The sequence below is a fragment of the Nicotiana tabacum genome, chromosome 4 (genome assembly GCF_000715075.1).
Source record: "Nicotiana tabacum cultivar K326 chromosome 4, ASM71507v2, whole genome shotgun sequence".
NCBI classification, from domain to species: Eukaryota; Viridiplantae; Streptophyta; class Magnoliopsida; order Solanales; family Solanaceae; genus Nicotiana; species Nicotiana tabacum.
Window position 1 is genome coordinate 136,734,919 of NC_134083.1, and position 21,287 is coordinate 136,756,205.

General features: G+C 36.4%; 1 protein-coding gene across 8 annotated transcripts in view; it reads right to left on the minus strand.

Moving 5' to 3' along the window:
- The window catches only part of LOC107792536 (uncharacterized), a 31,040-nt gene extending 22,737 nt beyond the window's left edge, over nucleotides 1–8,303 (minus strand). For 2 of the 8 annotated variants that reach the window (XM_075252485.1, XM_075252483.1), the window contains exons 1-5: nucleotides 7,964–8,303; nucleotides 7,758–7,858; nucleotides 5,394–5,604; nucleotides 1,725–1,806; nucleotides 755–1,052 (exon numbers count right to left, since the gene is read on the minus strand). In XM_075252485.1, coding sequence (XP_075108586.1) covers nucleotides 755–1,052; nucleotides 1,725–1,806; nucleotides 5,394–5,604; nucleotides 7,758–7,858; nucleotides 7,964–8,141 — 870 coding nt within the window. In that variant the 5' untranslated portion in view covers nucleotides 8,142–8,303. Of the gene's footprint in view, nucleotides 1–754; nucleotides 1,053–1,724; nucleotides 1,807–5,393; nucleotides 5,605–7,137; nucleotides 7,498–7,757; nucleotides 7,859–7,963 lie in introns of those variants that run through there. The other 6 variants (XM_075252488.1, XM_075252487.1, XM_075252490.1 and 3 more) reach the window with 5 other exon arrangements.
- Between the last annotated feature and the right edge of the window lie 12,984 nt (nucleotides 8,304–21,287).

The window sequence follows — 21,287 nt, forward strand, 5'->3', positions numbered from 1 at the left end:
CAAAATATATTGTCAAATACTTTGACTCATAGGTTACCGAGAACTGGTTGGACGTAGAAAAAGAAATCAAAAGCTCATTTTTTCAAGTTCTTGCAAAAACATGGAAAGAAGACTTATTAATTTGAGATTAAAACTAATCACTAGTCAGAAAACAAGTGTAAGGCTTACAGAAGAAAATAGGTATACTAGAAGCTGTTTCGTCAGAGAGATTTACAGAAAACCCAGTTTTCTCTCTCAGGATGCATGTCTTAACTGCACGAATTACTTACTTAGAGCAGTTGTACTAGTGAATGATAGTAAAGGATATTCAAATCAGTGTTATCAAAGGGGCGCTTAAAGTGCGCTTAAGCCCTGAAGCGAGGCTCAAAACATGTTGAGCGTTTCGCCTCGCTTAGCAGACGCTTCAGTGTTGTCATCAAGGCTCTAAGACATATTTTTCCTTGCCAATAAGTGTAATCTTGAAGAGGGACACTAAGCAATTGATATTTCACTTTATCATAAATTTTCTTCAATTTCTTTGTCCGTATATTTGGTATTCATGCTTATAGATATTAGTCTTGGACTACACATACATATTTGTTATTTTCCTCCATTTGCGTCTTTTTTCATTAAAGCCAACACTCTATTTGTGCTTTGCGCTTAAAGCCCCAACAGACCTTAGAGCTTTTTTGCGCTTTTCGCCTTTGATAACACTGATTCAAATATGACATTCAATGAAAAGGTCTGAATAGATAAAACAAGTAATGGAACATACAGCTGTAAGTCTCTCTACAAGAACTATGAGGTGATCCAACTGGTCCCAAAGCAGCAACTTCATTTCCATGTGTGTAGATTCAGAGGATTTGCTGATTTTATTCACTTTCTTCTTAGTCGAAGTAGAAGGTAACAACATGACCGGGCGATTTCTTTCACCAATACCAGCTGCCTTTTGCTTGTCATCTGAGCAGTTGGACACTGAATCACTTCTTGTTAATGCCTCCGTAAGAGAGAGAATTAGATCTGCAGCAGCCACTGAAAGGCGAGTTGGCAGCTCAAATTCCCCCTGCACGGTGCTACAAATTTGAAATAAGCAAACTTAGGCATGTGTCTTTGTTAGAATAAATGGCCAATAAGCATTTTCTGTTAGAGCAGTCTCAGCTCCCTAGAGTGGATGTGAGAATACAGCTAACAGCAAAAGTTTGAATGAAGTTGAGCAAAGGCAATTCCATTTCCACTTACAGACTAGTCATGCATTTGTTTTCTTTTTTCTTTTTTTCCTTTTTTGGGTTTTCATGGATAGGTACGTATTCTCATACTATGACATTGTCAAACAACTCATAGTAAAACAAGAAGAATGTCATCCAGAAAATCCTCGAACTTCGGGGATAATACAATTTATGAATATATATATATATATATATATATATATATATATATATATATATATAATGAAAACTTTGATCACATGATATGAAGACGCGAATTTTATAGTATTCATCAACCCTGAAGCTTAGAACTAACACAAGTTTAAAGGTGTCTGGAGCACTACACTCTTTTGTTTGGTAGCAGTAAGATTCTTCCCACTCAGTTTTCAATAGTAGCAGTGAAATTTTCCCCATTTAGTTTTCGGTAAAAATCAGCAATGCTGAGCAGCCAGTAACAGATCATCATCTAATAAAAAGGAAATGGGGAAATGACAGAGACAGACAATACGAAAGAAAGAAAGAAAGAAAAAGAACACACACCTTCCATCACGTACAATAGCCACAAGATGGGACGTACATGTGCAGAAAATCTTCAGAAGTGCATCATATCTCGCTCTAACCCCTGTATTAATAACAGAAAACTCAGTGACCCAAAACTAAGTGTTATCATGAAACAAACTTAAGACTTTGTCCACTGTAAACAGTGGGCAACAGGTTCACTCACAAGCCAACAGCTACTACTACTACTACTACGCCTCAGTACCAAACAAGTTAAGGTTGAGGTTGGCTATATGAACCCTCACTGACCATATTTTTCCATTTAAATTCCTCTCAGTCCAACATCATACAAAACAAAAGTAAAAATGAAAGTACTAGAAGTTCTCTATACGGCTAAGAGACTTCTCGAAAACATAGGACCTAAAGTAAACGTACTAACATGACTAGAACATGTTCTAACACCTACCTAATCTAAAACATATTCCCAACTAATTGATATCACTTATATGAATCTTTTTCTTCCATTGTGCCATATCTTTTGCTAAGTCAACTGTCAACATAGATTCTACCTGATTGTAGGTTTTCCTAGGCAATTTCCTTCCCTGCTATTTTAGGTCTACTTCGACTCCATTTAACACTTTCATTCACCATAATTTCACATCTATGGATCAGTGCATCTTGGTGATCGACACCGGACATGATCAAATCATCTCAAGCGACTTTCTCTTAATTTATTCTCACAAATGTGGTCATTTTTAATATTGTTTAATCTTGTATTACCGCACCTTCATCTTAGCATTTACATCTCTGTGACACTCATCTTGCGGATGTGTTGAACTCTAGCAGCCCAACATTCACTCACATATAACATTGTCGATCCTATTATTGTTCTATAAAACTAACCTTTCACTTTCGTAAACATATTTCTATCACATTAAAATCCAACCGCACTTCTCCAGTTCAACCATCCGATTTTGATTCGATGTGTAACATCATTGTCTATCCTTCCATTCTCTTGGAACAACGAGCCTAATATCTGACTTTTGTTTGCATCTAGGCACCACAATCTATATCTAATCTCACCTTAACTTCGCTTCTTATGTTGACTAAACGTGCAACACATATATTCGATCTTACTTTTGCTTGTCCCAAAACCCTTACTTTTTTCTTTGGATAAGCGTGGTGTCTAGGCCACCTTGTGCGCACCCTTACTCTCTCTTTTTTCTCCATAGTTCAAACTTTTAGTTGACACTCTCTTTGGTTTTGTTAATTAGCACGATATCATCAACAAATAGCATACACATGAAAGCTCATCTTATATTTAAGTCGGTTAGCTCATTCATAACTAGGGTAAACAAATACGGGCTCAATGCAGTCCGACCTCCTCTGTGTCTCCTACTGTTCTTACACAAGTGTCAACTCCTTCATACATGTCCTTTTGTGGCATTTATATATTTAACACTAATTCATTTCTTCTCCTACACCCATCAAGGGACCTTTCTTAGTACTTATTGTCTCCGTGTAACCTATAGGTCAAGAGTTCGAGTCATGGAAGAAGCCAATAATGCTTGCATTAGGGTGAGCTATCTACATCATACCCCTTGTGTTGTGTCCCTTCCCTGAACCATGTGTCAATGCGAGATGCTTTGTGCACCGGGCTGCCCTTTTAAATTTATTAAAATGTTTGAGCATAAACGTCTGTATATAAAAGGCATACCAAAAATAATATAAAACAAACAAATATCAAATCTAGAAAAGACACGCAATCTTCTGTAGACCTCATAAGTGCACTAGAAGAAAATAAGGGATAATATACTATTCCTCGATTGAACGAAATTCATCTCTACAGTTTCAAAAGCTCTCCTATTTCTCTCTCCAAATGACCCAGCCAAGTGCTAGTGGAGTAAAATTCCAAGCCCTACATTTTTTCTTCCACCAACTGCAATTCCAACTTAATATTAGCTCATTTAGGATGTCTGGCATCACCTAAATTATTCCAAACCAAACCAAGATCTCCTACCATAAACTCGAAACCACCCGACAATGAAGGAGAGATGGTTAACGTCTTCACCCGAGCTCTTGCACATAAAGTACCAACTGATGTATGTGACCTTCCTCTCCCTTAGATTTTCAGCAGTCAAAATCACCCTCTTTGCTGCTAGCCAACTGAAGAAACGCAACTTTCTTGGAACCATAGGAATCCAGATCGATCAACGTGGAAATGCAACCTCTTTCCTAACTAGAAGCTTCTTATAATAAGACTTAACAAATAATCTATTATTTCCTAATCCCATCTGCATACATCGTGGTTGTCCTAAAGTGTTCCTTATTTGTGAAGCAACTCAAGTAGGTTTTAGAATTCACCACTTTCTAATCGGGAAAATTCTTCCTAATCTCAAATTCCAAACGAACTTCTCCATTCTCTATCTACTAACCTCCTAACTCGATGGACTGTCATTTTTTTAGGCATGAAATCGAATCTTGTAAAAGTTTGAAAATACATGTCTCAAAGTATTTTTCTCACACCACTTGTGCTCCCAAAAGTTCATCCTCACATGCCACTAAACTCTTCACATCCCTTCAATAAACCACATATGACTCACTAGATTATATAAAGAGATAAAGAAAAAATCTATCTTGGGATAACGTATAATGTGACTTATTAGATATATCATATGTGTTTTTCCCCATTTAAGAATAAGTCTCCAAAGAAATGGGACCTCTAACGGAAAACACCGACGCTTCAACATTCGTGGCAACAACAATCATTAAAGTAAAAAGTGAGATTTACTCTACGACATAACATAATTTTATCCTTCAAAATTACAGGGTTGTTTAACTCATTGTGAAATAATGTCATCAAAAGGCGCTACGCAGTCAGCTCAAACGTTTGAAGTGCACTGAGCGCAAACAGGGTCCTCCAGATCAATAATCAAAAAACACAAACAGTTCTATGCATAACAAACTTAAACTAGTGTTGCAATTTGATTAATAAAAGCATACAGTACAACTATTACCAGCATAATCTATAGTGAACTTTTAAATCAATTTGGAATTGGCATTACTTTCTCTTTTTTTAAGTAATAGCGGTGCCCAGACCATCGTATGCGCATCTCTCGACTATTCCATTAGGTATCTGCTACCTCTCACCAGCAAAGTTACCCGGTAACTCTGTCTACCAAGGCTTAGGCAAATGGGAAGAAATAAACTACTCCCTATGTTTCAATTTAGATGACACACTTTCCTTATTATCTATTCCAAAAAGAATGACGCATTTCTACAATTGGAAATAATTCAACTTTAAACTCTTCATTTTACCCATTTTACCCTTAATGAGAAGCTTTTATAACTACACAAATGTCATGAGCCCACAAAACTTTTACCCTTTTAAGTTTTTAAGACCACTAGTTTCAAAAGTTTTCTTTTTTCTCTTAAACTCCGTGCCGAGTCAAACTACCTCATCTAAATTGAAACGGAGGGAGTAGTATTTTTGTTTTGCTGGATTTTGAACACTGATCTCCAAGGTTTACACACACTTCATTGACCACTAGATCACACCTTTGGATGTTGGAATTTTGACTTCCTCTTACGGAAGGGTCAAGAGAAATAACAGATCATCAAAAGAAGCAGGATTGCATATGTATAGTCCAATTTACAATGAAAGACTCTTCTAGGTTCAAATAGAAGCATAACTTGAAAAGGTCAAATTACCACGTGTTTCGAGCTTGTCCATAGTGACCTCAAATTCAATAAGACTTCGTGCAAGGGTACACCACCCAAGGGATATGTAATGATCCTCTTTTAGAGATAAAATGGCCTCCAGATCATTTGCTAAAGACTGGAAATTTACTTCGTCCTCAAAAAGCCAATTGAGAAGTATCATCACTTGGTTGCCATGCTTTGACCCCCGGAACCTCAGTGACTGACAATTTTTTTATCAATGATTATAAAAGAAAACAGCATGGGGAAACAGGTATATATGTAACAGACAATTTTAGCCCAAAAACAGAAAAGATGAGCATGTGCTAATAGTTAATGATGATTGCAAGAACATAAGTGAGGAAAAGAGAATAGGCCATCAGTCATGAACTTAAGCTACACAATTTTTTTATCCACCTCCATCTCAAAGGCCTTTTTCATGTACAATATGAAAAGTTCCATGGTTCCAACAGCAAACAACATTCCTCTCAATAGAAAAAAAAATCATGCAAGAGACTAAAAATGTTAGTGAGAGGTTTAGGCACATGAATGCAATGAGGATAACTAAGTGGGTGTTTGGACATAAGAATTGTAAAATTCCAAAAAAAAAAGTAAAAAATAAAATTCAAGTGAAAATACTATTTGAAATTAGAGTTGTGTTTGGACATAATATAATTTTGGGTCTATTGGAAACAGCCTCTCTATCCTCACAAGGTAGGGGTAAGGTTTGCGTACACACTACCCTCCCTAGACCCCACAGTGTGGGATAATACTGGGTATGTTGTTGTTGTTGTTGTGAGTGATCTGAGTGAAAATTTTGAAAAACAGTTTTTTGGAGTTTTTCAAATTTTCCAAAAATTCCAAAAAAATCATCTTCAAGTGAAAATTAAAAATTTTATGGCCAAACAATGATTTTGAAAAAAAATAAAAAAAATTCGAAAAAAAGTGAAAAAACTCTTATGTCCAAACGGGCTCTAAAGCATTTCATGGACTATGTTAATGACTTGAGGCTAAGCAGATGCACATGTGCTACTAAAAGCAGCTGACCCATCTTAACCAGTCATGATGAGAAAAAATGGTGACGTTCTGCAAAAAAAAAAGAGCTTCTTACTTATGATTCACAGCAAAAACTTCGTTGTTGCGGAGTATGGACAAATTTGAAATTATGTCCTAATTGAATACTCCCACTTTTCCCTATTTATATTAAATTTAACACTTTTCCTTTTTCAAAACATTCCAAAAATGTCCGACGCCAGTCCATACCAACACAACTTTCACCACTTTCAAGAATTTAAAAGAGAAGCTATTCAAATTTCAAATTATCAAACTTCGATATGATATTTCCTTTATCAAACTAACTTTCAATTATCACTTTAACCTTTGCTTCAACTATTAATGAAAAAAATATTATAAGTCAAAGTAACATCTTAAACTCTCCATTCAGAAACAATCATATAGAATGGGAAGGAGAAGGAGGGAGTACAATTTACTCCCCTATCCCACAATATTTCTCATTTTAGTTTTACAAGAGTCCAGGTTGAAAATGTAGGAGCAATGTTAAATGCAAATACAATCATTATTTGAAAATAATACTCAGAGATTTTTTTTTTCCAAAATGTTATAGAATATGCATAAAGAAAATCATAGTCTGAATTTATATACTCAACTCTTGAAAAAGCTAACTGAAAACTTGAAACAGAAAAAGGAAAAAAAAAATACATGGAGAAACAAGCTTCAAGGTTCTTCCTTTTCTTACATATAGAGTGTCATAGGAATAATTCCCAGAAATTCCTTCGTTTTATGGAGCAAATTGAAGTTACAACAACAACAACTACACACTCATTCCCAAAAAAGTTGAGGTCGGCTATATGAATCCTCACTGATCACGTTACTCCGTTTAAACTCATCTCATTCCAACATTATGCAAATACAAATAAAAAAATTTAGAAGTTCAGTATATTTTCTAAACATATAAATCTCTAAAATGCTAAACCACTCCTAAAGATAGAAGACGTGCTATCGTCTAAAATATATTCTCAACTAATATGTATCCCCATGGATTAAATTGAAGTTAACCCCCATAAAACCATTTAGTAAACTAATCAGCAGTGATATCTGAAAACTTCTAATCCCTCTGTCCGTAGCACACTTTACTTTTTAGCTTATCCCAAAAAAAATGATATTTTTTTAAATTTAGAAATAATTTAATTTAAAATTTCCAATTTTACCCTTGATTTACCGCCACAAGAGACTTATTTTAGACCATGTTTCATCAACCTTTCTTACTTTTTTAACTCCGCAACCAGTCAATCAATGCCACATAAATCGAGACGGAGGAATTAAACAAACAAAAAGAGTTGTAATACTGGTTCTTACATGTTGAATCATAGGAACAAGAACTTGATCCAAAGATGACTCTTTTTCAGCAGCATCCTTCACATACTTGTAAAGAAACAATAATGACTGTTCCAAAGAAACTGAAGGAAAAAATAAAAAAAAAAGACACCCAACTAAGAAAAAAAAAGAGAAAAAAGTGTTTTTTATCTGGAAACTCAATTTAGAATACACAAGTAAGAAGTTACCACCAATAGGTGCAATTTTGGGAGAAGGATCAAGATGAGAAATTGTTTCTAGAAGCTTCTTAGGCTTGGTAGTAAGCAATGTGCTCATAACACGACCCAGTGTTGCACTAGTCATTGAATTTGACTCTGATATCAGTGGTTCTGTAGTTGTGCGCAATACTAACTGTTTTTGTTCCATTGTTACCGTGTGGAAAAACAGGAATTGAACCCTTTTTTGCAGAATTAAGGGCGCGGAATTGGTGAATTGGTGAAACGGAAAGAATAGAAAGGAAAGAACCCGGGTTTCTGCCTTCTCGTAGTAGGAAAAATTATGAAATGCGGTGTCGTATCATAGCACGTTAGCGTAAAATGACCTTTCTAGTCCATTAAGTATTTGATATTTCGTCTTTTGGATCTCGATTTTCGTTTCTCTTGGCAGAATACCCCGGGAATCTTCTGAAGTTGTCTTAATTACCCCCCTAAACTGTGTCCGAAAATAATGAGTTCTAGCCAAAAATAATGAGTTCCAGTCAATTCTTTTATTTTATATATTTGACCCTAAAAAAAGAAAGATATAATTGAAAAAAATAACTATTGCATCTAAAATAAATAAAAAGAAATACACTAAAGAAACTCTTTTATTTTGGTTAAATTATTTTTATTTGGCTAAAAAATATGATACACTGTCAGAGGCGGATGTAGCGTACTAGCTACGGGTTCAGCTAAACCTATAACTTTCGACAAAATTTGTATGTAAAAATTCATTAAAATTGCAAAAATAGTAGATATGAACCCATAACTTTAAAAATATAATTGATTCAATGTTAAAAATCTTAAAATTAAACCCATAAAATTTAAATCCTGAATCTGCCTCTGTACACAGTTAAAATAAATAGTTATTATATCTAAAGAAGAAATAATTGACCAAAGGTCTATCCCCATTGCACGGATGACTACTTTTGTGAAGTTCAAAGGACAAATTGAAACTACTTTTCTTTTCTCTTTTCCACGTGTCTCACTTGTGTGACAATTTAAAATACTCTGTATAGATAAAATATGTCAATTTGAGCTTCGTTAAAAATGAATAACGTATATAATACTTTTGGATACTAGCCGGGAATAACTAAATTCGTAAAATTTAGGGGCAAATTGAACTTTCTTTTTCTTTTTCAATATGAAACATCCAAAAAATGTGTCAAACCTTCGAGAAGTATTTTCTAAACTCTTTAGCAATTCATTTTTAAGTTGGTTTTCTTGTTAAATATCTTTATGCGACAAAAATGGGATAGTAGGTTCTATAATTTAGATATATTCCATTGAATTACGTTATTTTGACATAACTCAAAAAATGTTTATTATTATGAAATGGGGTCAAAATAGAACAATATAGTAATGAATACAAGATATAAAATAGGAGAATGTAGATGTTTTCTTATTCAAGTATATTTCTTGTGTGTTCTTCCATGGGAAAAAATGTCCAATTTGTAGTATACAAGATACATCCAAAGTTCACTAGATACATTTTAAGAATTAATAGGTACATCTATTCAAGTAGTACATTGGATAGAATGTATGGATGGATTAAATGAATATCCATATACATTCACTTTATTTCATAATACCCCCTTGGATGTTCATTTGAAAGATAATGTGCCTTGTTAAAACTTTACTAGGAAAAACCTTGTGTTGTATACACATCTTGTAATACGCATTAAGTGTTGCCTCGTTAAAAAACTTACCAGGAAAACCCAATTGGGATAAAATCTTAGTTAAGGAAAAAAGAGTATAGCGCGTATTATACTCTCCCTGATGAAAACTTTATTTGATATCTCAGAGACGATGCATTCCAATTTTATGTCTCAACTTCGCAAGTGTTGATATTGGCAATGCCTTAGTAAATAAATATACCAGATTATCACTTGAACAGATTTGTTGAATTTTATCTCACCATGCTGTTGAAGAGATGCGTGAAAAAGAATTTTGATGAAATGTGTTTTGTTCTGTCTCATTTGATATATCCTCCTTTTAGTTGAGTTATGCAAGCAACATTGTCTTCATGCAATATTGTTGGAATCTCTACAATATTGTTGGAATCTCCGTCTTTGAAGAAAGACCACATAGTTGTTTAATGTGTTGATTCACTAATCTCAACCATACACATTCTCAACTAGCTTCATGAATAGTTATTATCTCTACATGATTGGAAGATGTAGCAGCTAAAGTTTATTTTGCTGAACACTATGAAATAGATTTACCTCCACAAGTAAATAGATAGACTGTTTGAGATCGGGCTTTATGTAGATCAGACAAATAAGTTGCATCTGCATAACCGATCATATGTGAATCAGACTCATAAGAATAAAATAATCTTATATCAATAGTCCATCGGAGATATCTGAAAATATGCTTAACACCATTCTAATGTCTTGTTGCTAGAAATGAACTAAATCTTGCTAATAAACTTATTGCAAAAGCTATACCTGGTCGAATATTATTTGCAAGATATATTAGTGTCCCAATTGCCCTAAGATATGGAGTTTCATCACCAAGAAGCTTTTCATCATTTTCATGAGATTGAAATAGATATTTATTTATATCAAGTGATCTCACAATCACAGGGGTACTCAGTGGATGTGCTTTATCCATATAAAAATGCTTTACGATCTTTTTGGTATATGTTTGATTGATGGACAATTTTATTTTTTCAAGATCTTTCATTTCAAACTATTTTTTCAAATAGTCTACTGATTTTGGAAGCTCCTCATGAATTCCAATGATATTTAGATAATCGACATACACATCAATTATAACAAATTCAGATTTAGACCTTTTTATAAAGACACAAGGACAAATTAGATCATTCTTATACCATTCTTTCAGCAAGTACTTACTCAAGCGATTATACCACATTCGCCTTGATTGTTTCAATCCATATAAGAATTTTTGAAGCTTTATTGAATAAGTTTTTCGAAAATCTTTATAAGCTTCAGACACTTTAAACCTTTCAGGGATTTTTATATAAATTTCATTGTCTAATATGCTATACAAATAGGCTTTGATAACATCCATCAGACGTATATCAAGTTTTTCATGAAGTGTTATTTATAAGATACCTGAAGGTAATTGCATCCACCACAAGAAAATATGTCTCCATGTAATCAATGTCAGGCATTTGCGAAAACCATTGTACCATAAGTTGTGCTTTATATCTACGATTTTACCTTTATCATTTTGCTTTTGCACAAAACCCATTTATCTCCTCCTTGATTTACTCCTTCAAGTGTTCGGACTATACATCTGAATACTTCACGTTTTTCAAGTGAAGTCAGTTATGTCCGGATAGCGTCTTTCTATTTTGGCCAATCATTTCTTTGTCTACATTCATCGATGGATCTTGGTTGAAGATCCTCATCTTGTTGCATTATTTCAACATTAATATTATAAGCAAAAACATTATCAGCAATAATATTATTTCGGTTTCACTTTTTTCCTGTAGAGACATAACTTATTGAGATCTCTTCAGTGGTGGCGGGCTTACGAGGAGGGTAGCCCAACCGATGCAGCTTCACTCACATGGACTTAGTTTTCAGAGATGTTCTCGAGAGAGTTTGTTCCCCAGAGCCTTCAGAATATATGGGGCATGGAGTTTGAGCAGCTGCGCCAGGGTACTATGGTAGTGTCAGAGTATGCTGTCAGATTTAGTGAGTTATCCATACATGCACCTGCCTTGGTTTATACAGTTAGAGAGCGAGTCCGTCAATTTATCGAGGGGCTCAACTATGGAATTAAATTTAGCATGGCTCAAGAGTTGGAGACAGATACCCCATATCAGCAGGTGGTAGAGATGCACGAAGGTTGGAGGGTATGCGCCCCCCTGAGAGAGAGGGCGGGAAGGCCAAAAGGCCTCGAGGTACTCGAGGATTTAGTGGTGGCCACGCTGCAGCTACATCCCATCATGGTAGAGGCTATGTGATCCGTACAGTTCATTCAACACTTCCAGCTTCTAGTGGTACTCCGTCTACTTCTAGGTCTCAAGTTGCTCATTATGCACCACCACTATCTCGTGCACCTCCTGCACGGGGTGCTTTCAATGGTCAGTCCAGCCGACCAGGCCCGAGCCAGTTTCAGTAGCCACGCCCACCGAGAGCTTGCTTTGAGTGTGGTGATACCCGACATATGGTGAGGGATTGCCCCAGACTCATGAGGGGTGCACCTTCACAGACTACACATGCTCTATATATTCCACCGGGTCCATAGACTTCTCAGGCTGTGGTTGTTGCTCCAGTTGGCGCTCCACCTGCACAACTATCTAGGATTGGAGGTCAGGCGGATAGGAGTCACCCTAGAGGGGGAGGCCAATCCAGATATTATACTTTTCTGGGTAGGACGGAGGCGGTCGCATTAGACGTTGTTATCATAGGTATTGTCCCGGTTTGTCATAGAGATGCATTAGTCTTATTTGATCCAGGCTCTACTTATTCATATGTGTCATCTTACTTTGCTCTGTGTTTGGATATACCTTATAATTCTTTGAGTTCTCCTGCATACGTGTCCATGCCTATGGGGGATTCTATTACTGTGGACCGTGTGTATCGATCATGTTTAATTGTTATTGGTGGTTTTGAGACCAAAGTTATTCTATTGTTGTTTAGTATGGTAGGCTTTGATGTTATCTTGGGCATGGATTGGTTGTCACCCTATCATGCTATTCTGGATTTGTCACGCCAAAACTGTGACACTGGCTATGTCATATTTGCCGCGGTTATAGTGGATGGGTACATGAGATTATATTCCTAACAAGGTTGTGTCCTTCCTTAAGGCACAAAGGATGGTTGAGAAGGAGTGTGATACATACCCAGCCTTTATGAGAGATGTCAATGTTGAAACTCCTACCGTTGAGTCAATTCCGGTAGTGAGAGACTTCCCAGATGTATTTCCGGCAGATCTTTCGGGCATGCTGCCCCATAGAGATATCGATTTTGGTATTGACTTGTTGCCGGGCACTCAATCCATTTCTATTCCACCTTATCATATAGCCTTGGCGGAGTTGAAGAAGTTAAAGGAGCAATGCAAGAGTTGCTTGATAAGGGTTACATTCGGCCTAGTATGTCACATTGGGGTGCTCCGGTTCTGCTTGTGAAGAATAATTATGGCTTTATGCGCATGTGTATTGATTATCGGTTATTGAACAGGGTTATAGTGAAGAAGAGGTACTCATTGCCGTACATTGATGACTTATTTGATCAATTTCAGGGTTCCAGAGTATTCTCAAAATTGATCTGCGGTCAGGGTATCATCAACTGAAGATTCGGGATTTAGATATTCCGAAGACTACCTTTAGGACTCGGTAAGGTTACTACGAGTTCCTTGTGATATCATTTGGGCTGACCAATGCCCCAACAACATTTATGGACCTGATGAATATTGTTTTCCAGCCATATCTTGATTCATTCATCATTGTATTTATTAACAACATCTTGGTGTACTCCCGTAGTCGGGAGGATCATGAGCAACATTTGAGGATTGTGCTCTAGACCTTGAGAGAAAAGAAGTTGTACACCAAATTCTCAAAGTGTGAATTCTAGCTTAATTCGGTGGTATTTTTGGGTCATGTGGTGTCGAGTAAGGGGATCAAGGTAGATTCGAAGAAGATTGAAGCAGTGCAGAGTTAGACCAGACCGTCTTCAACTACTGAGATTCGGAGTTTCCTTGGTTTGGCTGGGTATTATCGTCGTTTTGTTGAGGGTTTCTCATCAATTGATACACCTATGACCATATTGATCCAGAAGGGTGCTCCTTTCAGATGGTCCGAGGAGTGTGAGGAGAGCTTTCAAAAGCTTAAGAGTGTTTTGACTACAACCCCATTGTGGTATTGCCTACGCATTCGGGGTCTTACATTGTGTATTGTAATGCATCATGTGTTGGACTTGGCGCGGTGTTGATGCAAGACGGTAGGGTGATTGCCTACGCGTCTCGGTAGTTGAAGGTTCATGAGAAGAATTATCTTGTCCACGACTTGGAATTGGTGGCTATTGTTCATGCTTTCAATATTTTGGCGGCACTATTTGTACGGTGTCCCATGTGAGGTCTATACTGACCACCAGAGTCTCTAACATCTGTTCAAATAGAAGGATCTTAATTTGCAGCAGCGGAGGTGGTTAGAGTTTCTTAAAGACTATGATATCACTATTCTATATCATCTCGGAAAGGTCAATGTGGTGGTTGATGCATTGAGAAAAGACGGAGAGTATGGGCAGTTTGGCATATCTACTGGCAACGGAGAGGCCATTAGCATTGGATGTTCATGCCTTGGCCAATCAGTTTGTTAGATTAGATGTTTCGGAGCCCAGTCGAGTTCTTGCTTACGTGGTTTCTCGGTCTTCTTTATATGATCGCATCAGAGAGCGTCAGTATGACGACCCATATTTTCTTGTCCTTAAGGACACAGTACAACACGGTGATGCCAATGAGGTTTCTATTGGAGATGACGATGTGTTGCGGATGAAGGGTCGATTATGTGTGCCCAATGTGGATAGGTTACGTGAGTTGATTTATTAAGAGGCCCACAATTTGCAGTACTCCATTCATCCGAGTGCCACTAAGATGTATTAGGATTCGAGGCAATACTATTGGTGGAGGAGAATGAAGAAAGGCATAGTGGAGTATGTATCTCAGTGCCTAAATTGACGGCAAGTGAAGTATGAGCATCAGAGGCCAGGCGGCTTGCTTCATAGACTTGAGATTCCCGAATGAAAATGGGAGCGTGTTACCATGGACTTCGTTGTTGGGCTCCCACAGACTCAGAAGAAATTTGACGTTGTATGGGTGAGTGTGGATAGGTTGACCAAGTTGTATCATTTCATTTAGGTGGTGACTACTTATTCTTTAGAGCAGTTGGCTCAAATATATATCCGTGAGATTGTTTGACTTCATGGTGTGCCGATATCCATTATATCTGACCGAGGCATGTAGTTTACATCACACTTCTGGAGAGTTTTACAACGTGAGTTAGGCACACGGGTTGAGTTGAGTACATCATTTCACCCCAGACAGACGGACAGTCCAAGCGTACCATTTAGATATTAGAGGATATGTTTTGTGCCTATGTTATGGATTTTGGGGGTTCTTGGAATCAGTTCTTGTCGCTTGCAGAGTTCGCCTACAACAACAACTACTAATCGAGTATTTAAATGGCTTCTTATGATGCCCTATATGGGAGACGGTGTCGTTCTCTAGTTGGTTGGTTTGGGCTAGGAGAGCTAGGTTGTTGGGCATATTTTGGTTCGAGATGCCTTGTAGAAAGTCAAGTTGATTTAGGATCGGCTTCGTACAGCCCATTCTAGACAGAAGAGTTATGCTAATCAGAAAGTTCGTGATGTAGAATTTATGGTTGGAGAGCGAGTTCTGTTCCAAGTTTCTCTCGTGAAGGGTGTGATGAGGTTCGGGAAGAAGGGCAAGTTGATCCCCTAGGTATATTGGTCTTTTTAAGATCCTCGAGAGAGTAGGAGGGGTGTCCTACAAGCTTATATTTTCACCTAACTTATCTGTAGTTCACCCGGTATTCCATGTTTTCATGCTCTGGAAGTATCAAAGTGATTTGTCCCATATTTTAGATTTCAGCTCAGTCCAATTGGACAAGGATTTGACTTATGTTGAGGAGCCAATGGCCATCTTGGACAGGCAGGTTCGAAATTAAGGTCAAAGAGCATTGGTTCAGTGGAGGGGTCAACCTGTCGAGGAGGCGACTTGGGAGACCGAGCATGATATGCATAGCCGTTATCCTCATATTTTCATCACTTCAGGTATGTCTCTATACTCGTTCGGGGATGAACGTTTGTTTTAAGAGGGGATGATCTAATGACTCGGCTGATTGTTTTGAGTGTTTTAGCCTCGTTCTCTTATTTATTGCCTTTTCGCCAAAGTTGGAAGCTTAAGTTGAAAGAGTTGATCAGAGTATAACTTTTGTGTAGATTACTCTGGAATGGGGTTTTGATGGTTCCGACAACTTCGTATGGTGATTTTAGACTTAGGCATATGTCCGGATATTGATTTGGAGGTCCATATATCGTTTTGGCTTGAATTGCCGAAAGTTGGAAAGTTGAAGGTTTGGAAGATTGAGAAGTTTGTCCGAGATTTGACTTTATTGATATCGGGTCCGGATTTAGGTTCTGTAAGTTAGAATATGACCGTTGTGTCATTTATTACTTGTGTACAAATATTTGAGGTTATTTGGAGTTGTTTTGGCATTAGTTCTAGAAATTGGAAGTTCATTAGGCTTGAATAGATGTGCGATTCGTGATTTTGGTGTTGTTTGATGTGACTTGAGGCTTCAAGCGAGTTCGTATTGTGTTTTTGGACTTGTTGGTATGTTCGGATGGGGTCCCGGGTGTATTTCAGATTGAGTTATGACCATTTATGCATGTGTTGAGATTGCTGGTTTTAGAGCTTCTGGTTTCCTTCTTCACTATCGCGAAGAATGGGTCATGATCGCGTTGGGTCATTGCTGGCTAATGATTTTTGCTCATCGCGTTCGCGAAATAATGGCTGCGTTCGCGGAAGTGTGGGTGATTGTGCATCGCGAACGCATGTGAAGGACCGTGTTCGCGTAGAAGGAAGGAGGGGTTGTGTGATGGCATGCATTATTCATTGCGTTCGTGTGGAGTAGTCTACGATCGCGAAGCCTGGGGATGTTCTGCCATCGCGTTCGCGTTTGTAGCCACGCGATCACGTAGGGTCTTTTATGAGTTGATGGAGCTTGTATTCCGCGATCGCGAGTGTTTTTCCGCGCATAGATTAATCACTGGGCAGCCAATATTAAAATTTCCAAATCGAGGATTAGAGTTATTTTTCATCTTTTGAGTTAGAGAGCTCGGTTTTGGGCGATTTTGGAAGGGATTTTCAAGAAGTTGATCGGGGTAAGTGATTTTGACTCGAATTTGATTATTATACGTGAATCCATCATTGTTTTAGTCATTTAATTAGTGTTTTGAGTTGAAAAGGCTGGAAAATTTTGTGAAAACTTCCTAAGTTATAATTTGAGGCTTTGAAGGTCAATTTGATATTGGAATCGAATAATTTTTGTATGGTTGGACTCGTTATTGAATAGGTGTTCAGATTTTGTATGTTTGGTCGGGTTCTAAGACGCGAACCCGAGGTTGATTTTTTGATTTTCTTTAAGGATTTCAACTTTATTATCCAGAATAATTTCCTATGATTTGTATTTATGGTACAAAGTACTTTTGGCTAGATTCGAGTCGTTAGGAGTTGGATATTCGCGAGAAAGACTTAGTAGTGAATTGAGTTAGCTTGTTTGAGGTAAGTATCTTGTCTAACCTTTGGGGGGGGGGGGACTACCCCTTAGGATTTGGGTTGATCGTGCTATTTGTGATATGTGATAGCTGTGTACGCAAGGTGACGAGTGGGTACACGAGCTATATATGATATTTGATCGGTTTAGACTATTTAGATTCTTTCCATACCTTTAATCGAATTGTCATAACATGTTATATCTTTCATTGTTAATCTACCCTTATACGTGTTAATCTATCCTTACATGCTTTATTTGACATTGTTAACACTTGATCCATATCTTACTTGTTATTTGCCCTTACATGCTTAGTTGAAGCTATTATTTCCTTATTGCCTTGTTAATTACTTAATTATTGAGTTGCCTTACTTGAAGTTATTAATTCATGAACATTCTCTTGTTTAACTATTGGTGTTGAAGTTGTAAAAGCCGTTATCACTATGAGGCGAAATTGTTAATTGTTGAGGTATTATTCTTGTTGAGCTATTCACCATTATTTTGTTATTGTTAAGATTCTTGATTTCTTGTACACATTGTGGTTGACCCATGGGCTATTTATTATGAAAATATTGGTATTGTTGATTCTTTTAGCAAGATGTGGCATATGGGCACTTGTGGTGCGAGTTATTATTGTGTTTGCGATATTAATGTGCATGTGGCGGTATAAGGATATGGGTTAATGTGCATATGGCGGGATAAGGTGAGATTTATATGCGTGTTGCTAGTACGAGAATTACTTGAACCCACGCGGTGACATAAGGTGGGCTAAAGTGCGTGTAGCTATTTCGGAAAAAATAATTTCAAACTATCTAAATGTATGGCTCACGTGGGCGGTGTAAGAAAATTTTGTGATTGAAATTTGTGAAAAGTGAATACGAGGCGGTACCTCGATTATGATTCTTGTTGTTATCTTTCATTTACCTCACTTGTATTTGCCCGCATTATTTTTTTGATGTTCTTATTATGTGTTTCTTCCTTGTTGCCTCTATTGCTCTAAATTCAGGTGTAACTTATCTTGTTGTATTTATTTATTGCCTCATTTTCCTCGTTTCCCTTATTAGATTGTACTACACTTGTTCAACTTATTTTTCTTATCCTAGTAGGTATCTTGACCTGGCCTCGTCACTACTCTACCGAGGTTAGACTTGATACTTACTAGGTATCATTATAGTGTACTCATATTACGCTTCTACACATCTTTTTGTGCATATCCAGGTACCTCGTATCAATCTAGGCATCAATGATTTGGCTATACATCTCGGAGACTTCAAGGTATACCTGCCGATGTTTGCAGGTCTCTAAGTCACCCTCTGTCCTCGTTTTCTACTGCTTACTCTTATTTAGATAATGATCTATTAGGAATTTTACAGTATATTCGTGTAGAACTTATGACTCAGTCTCACCAAATTTTGGGAGTTATTGTCTGCGGTATTGTCAAGTTCTATTATGATAGTTAGATGGTTTAAATTTGAAGTTCTATTGTTATTTCCGCTATTTCTCCATGCATGTTAGGATTACCTAGTCTTAGAGACTAGGTGTCATCACGACATCCTACGGTGGTAGATTGGGGTCGTGACATATACAATAATTATTAAAGGCCCGGGACGTAAATTCACCGGCATTATTAAGACCCAGTGTATTAATTGCATAATCTGAAAACTATGCTCTTAATCTTATTAGTTGAGTCAATAACCTCGCAAAGGCCAAATTGCGGGTTAATAACAAGCACATATACATCTATCAAAATTATATAATATCTGAATGGTCTACATGAAGGATGTATGTGCCCACATATATCACCCTGTATATGTTCAGAAAATGTAGGGGATTCAACCCCAACTTTAATTGTTGATGGTCTGATAGTCAGTTTACCTTGAGAACATGCATCACAGGAGAATTTTTTAGTTTGAAGAATCTTTTGGTTTTTCAATGAATGACCATGTAAATTTTCTATTATTTTGCGCATCATATTATAACCGGGATGACCCAACCGGTCATGCCAAATAATAAAATCATTACTAGACCCCTTGTTTGTTTACTATGACATGTGATTCGACTACACCAATACTAGTGTAGTATAACCCAAAGGAAAATGCGAGAGGATTTTCAAGCACACACTTCTTTTCCGCTTTTATTGTAGTAATATAAAGGCATTTAACCTTTTCCTCATTGGTGATCTCAATATGATAGCCATTTTGGCGAATATCTTTAAAACTCAACAAATTTTTTTTAGACCTAATACAATATAATGCATCATTAATAGCCAAAATAATTCCTCCGAATAATAATAATACGACCGCTCTTCCATAGCCCTCAGTTAATTTTGTACTATTAGATATTGTTATGATATTGGCTTCTTTCATAATTAAATAAAAAAAATATCTCTTATCTTTTAATATGGCGTGTATTGTGGCACTATCCAGAAAACATATTTTTTCTTTATTCTTCATACGGCCAACTGAATACTGAGAAGTTTTCATATTCTTCATAAAAAAAAAAAATACACCATAAGTGATATTAAAAAATTTAAGAACAAAAGAAACTGTACTTAGGAAAGTATACTAACAATATAAAAAGTTTTATTCAAAATATGAACTTCATAAAATAAAAAGAACAACTATTCTTATATTTTTTTCTAGGAATAAGTCTTCAGTTATGATGCTCAAAGAAGTCTCCATCTTCTAAATGAGTAATATATGCAAGGCCTTTAAAAATATCATCTTTATAGACAGGGTTTACTTCAACTTTATCATGATTATTCATACGACCCGCCTCAACATCATTTTGAAAGGTCAAGTGAGTCTCAACTTTATTTTATTTCCTTTTATAGACTTGATAAAGTTTGATAAAATATTGAGGCGTACAAAAAGTTTATGCCCAATAATTTTTCATATCACATCGTTGGCAAATATTATCTTTGCCTTTTGAAGGATTATTATGAGAACCCTTGTTGTTCTTTTTTTTGTAACGGCCAACAACATGACGATTATTATTTTGCCCCTTGCCACGCCTACGTATATTCATACAATCACGATAATTATTTTTGGCTTCTTTCACTACCATATTCCCTTTAGGGAATGAAGCTGATCCAACGGAGCATGCTTCATGATTTTCATTAAAAGAACATTATATTTTTAAGCCACCAAAAGACATGAAATTAACTCATAATATATCTTAAAAGCCATTTTCACGGTATTGGTGGTGTAACACCATATTTGAGGCATGGGAGTGGAAAAAGTATTTTACAATATGTCCTCATCATTCCTAGGTTCCCCATAATTTTAGTTAGGAAGTTATTCTATATACAACAACATTATATTCACTTACGGTCTTATAATCATGTAGCCGTAAGTGTATCTATTCATGACGAGCTCTTGGCAATATCGTGGCCTTTAGGTGGTCATATCGTTCCTTCAAACTAAGTCAAAATTGAAATGGATCTTTCAAGGTTAAATATTCACTTTTTAACCCTTCATCGAGATGATGGCGAAGGAAAATCATGGCTTTCGCCTTATCTTGACTTGATGCTTCGTTTTCTTATTTAATAATGTCACCGCGATCTTTAGCGTGTATCCATGGCAAATATTTATTTTCAGAGATGTCAAGTGCCACAAATTCAAGTTCTAATAAATTCGACATAGTGAAAACTATCATAAAAAAGTAAGTAAATTAAAATGATAAAAAATATTATCAATGATTTTTTTACAACTATTGGGCAATATATAATCGTGTACTAATATTGTGTATACAAGCTTGTAAAAACAAAAAGTAATAATATGCAATGCAATGTTATTATATCACGTTTGACCGTAAATTAGCACATAATCATTACCCTATGTATATGAAGCCAAAAACGTTTATTCAATAATCAGAGAGTTGCAAAGCTAAAGTAAGTATATCATGTTCCAACACTTATTATATGTCTTAATAGGCTAGTTAGGCATAAAACTTAATGGTATCACTATTTCTAATTTCCAACAAAAGACACATCAATAGCTAATTGATAGTTTTCAAAGTTCAAATGATTCTAGCCAAATA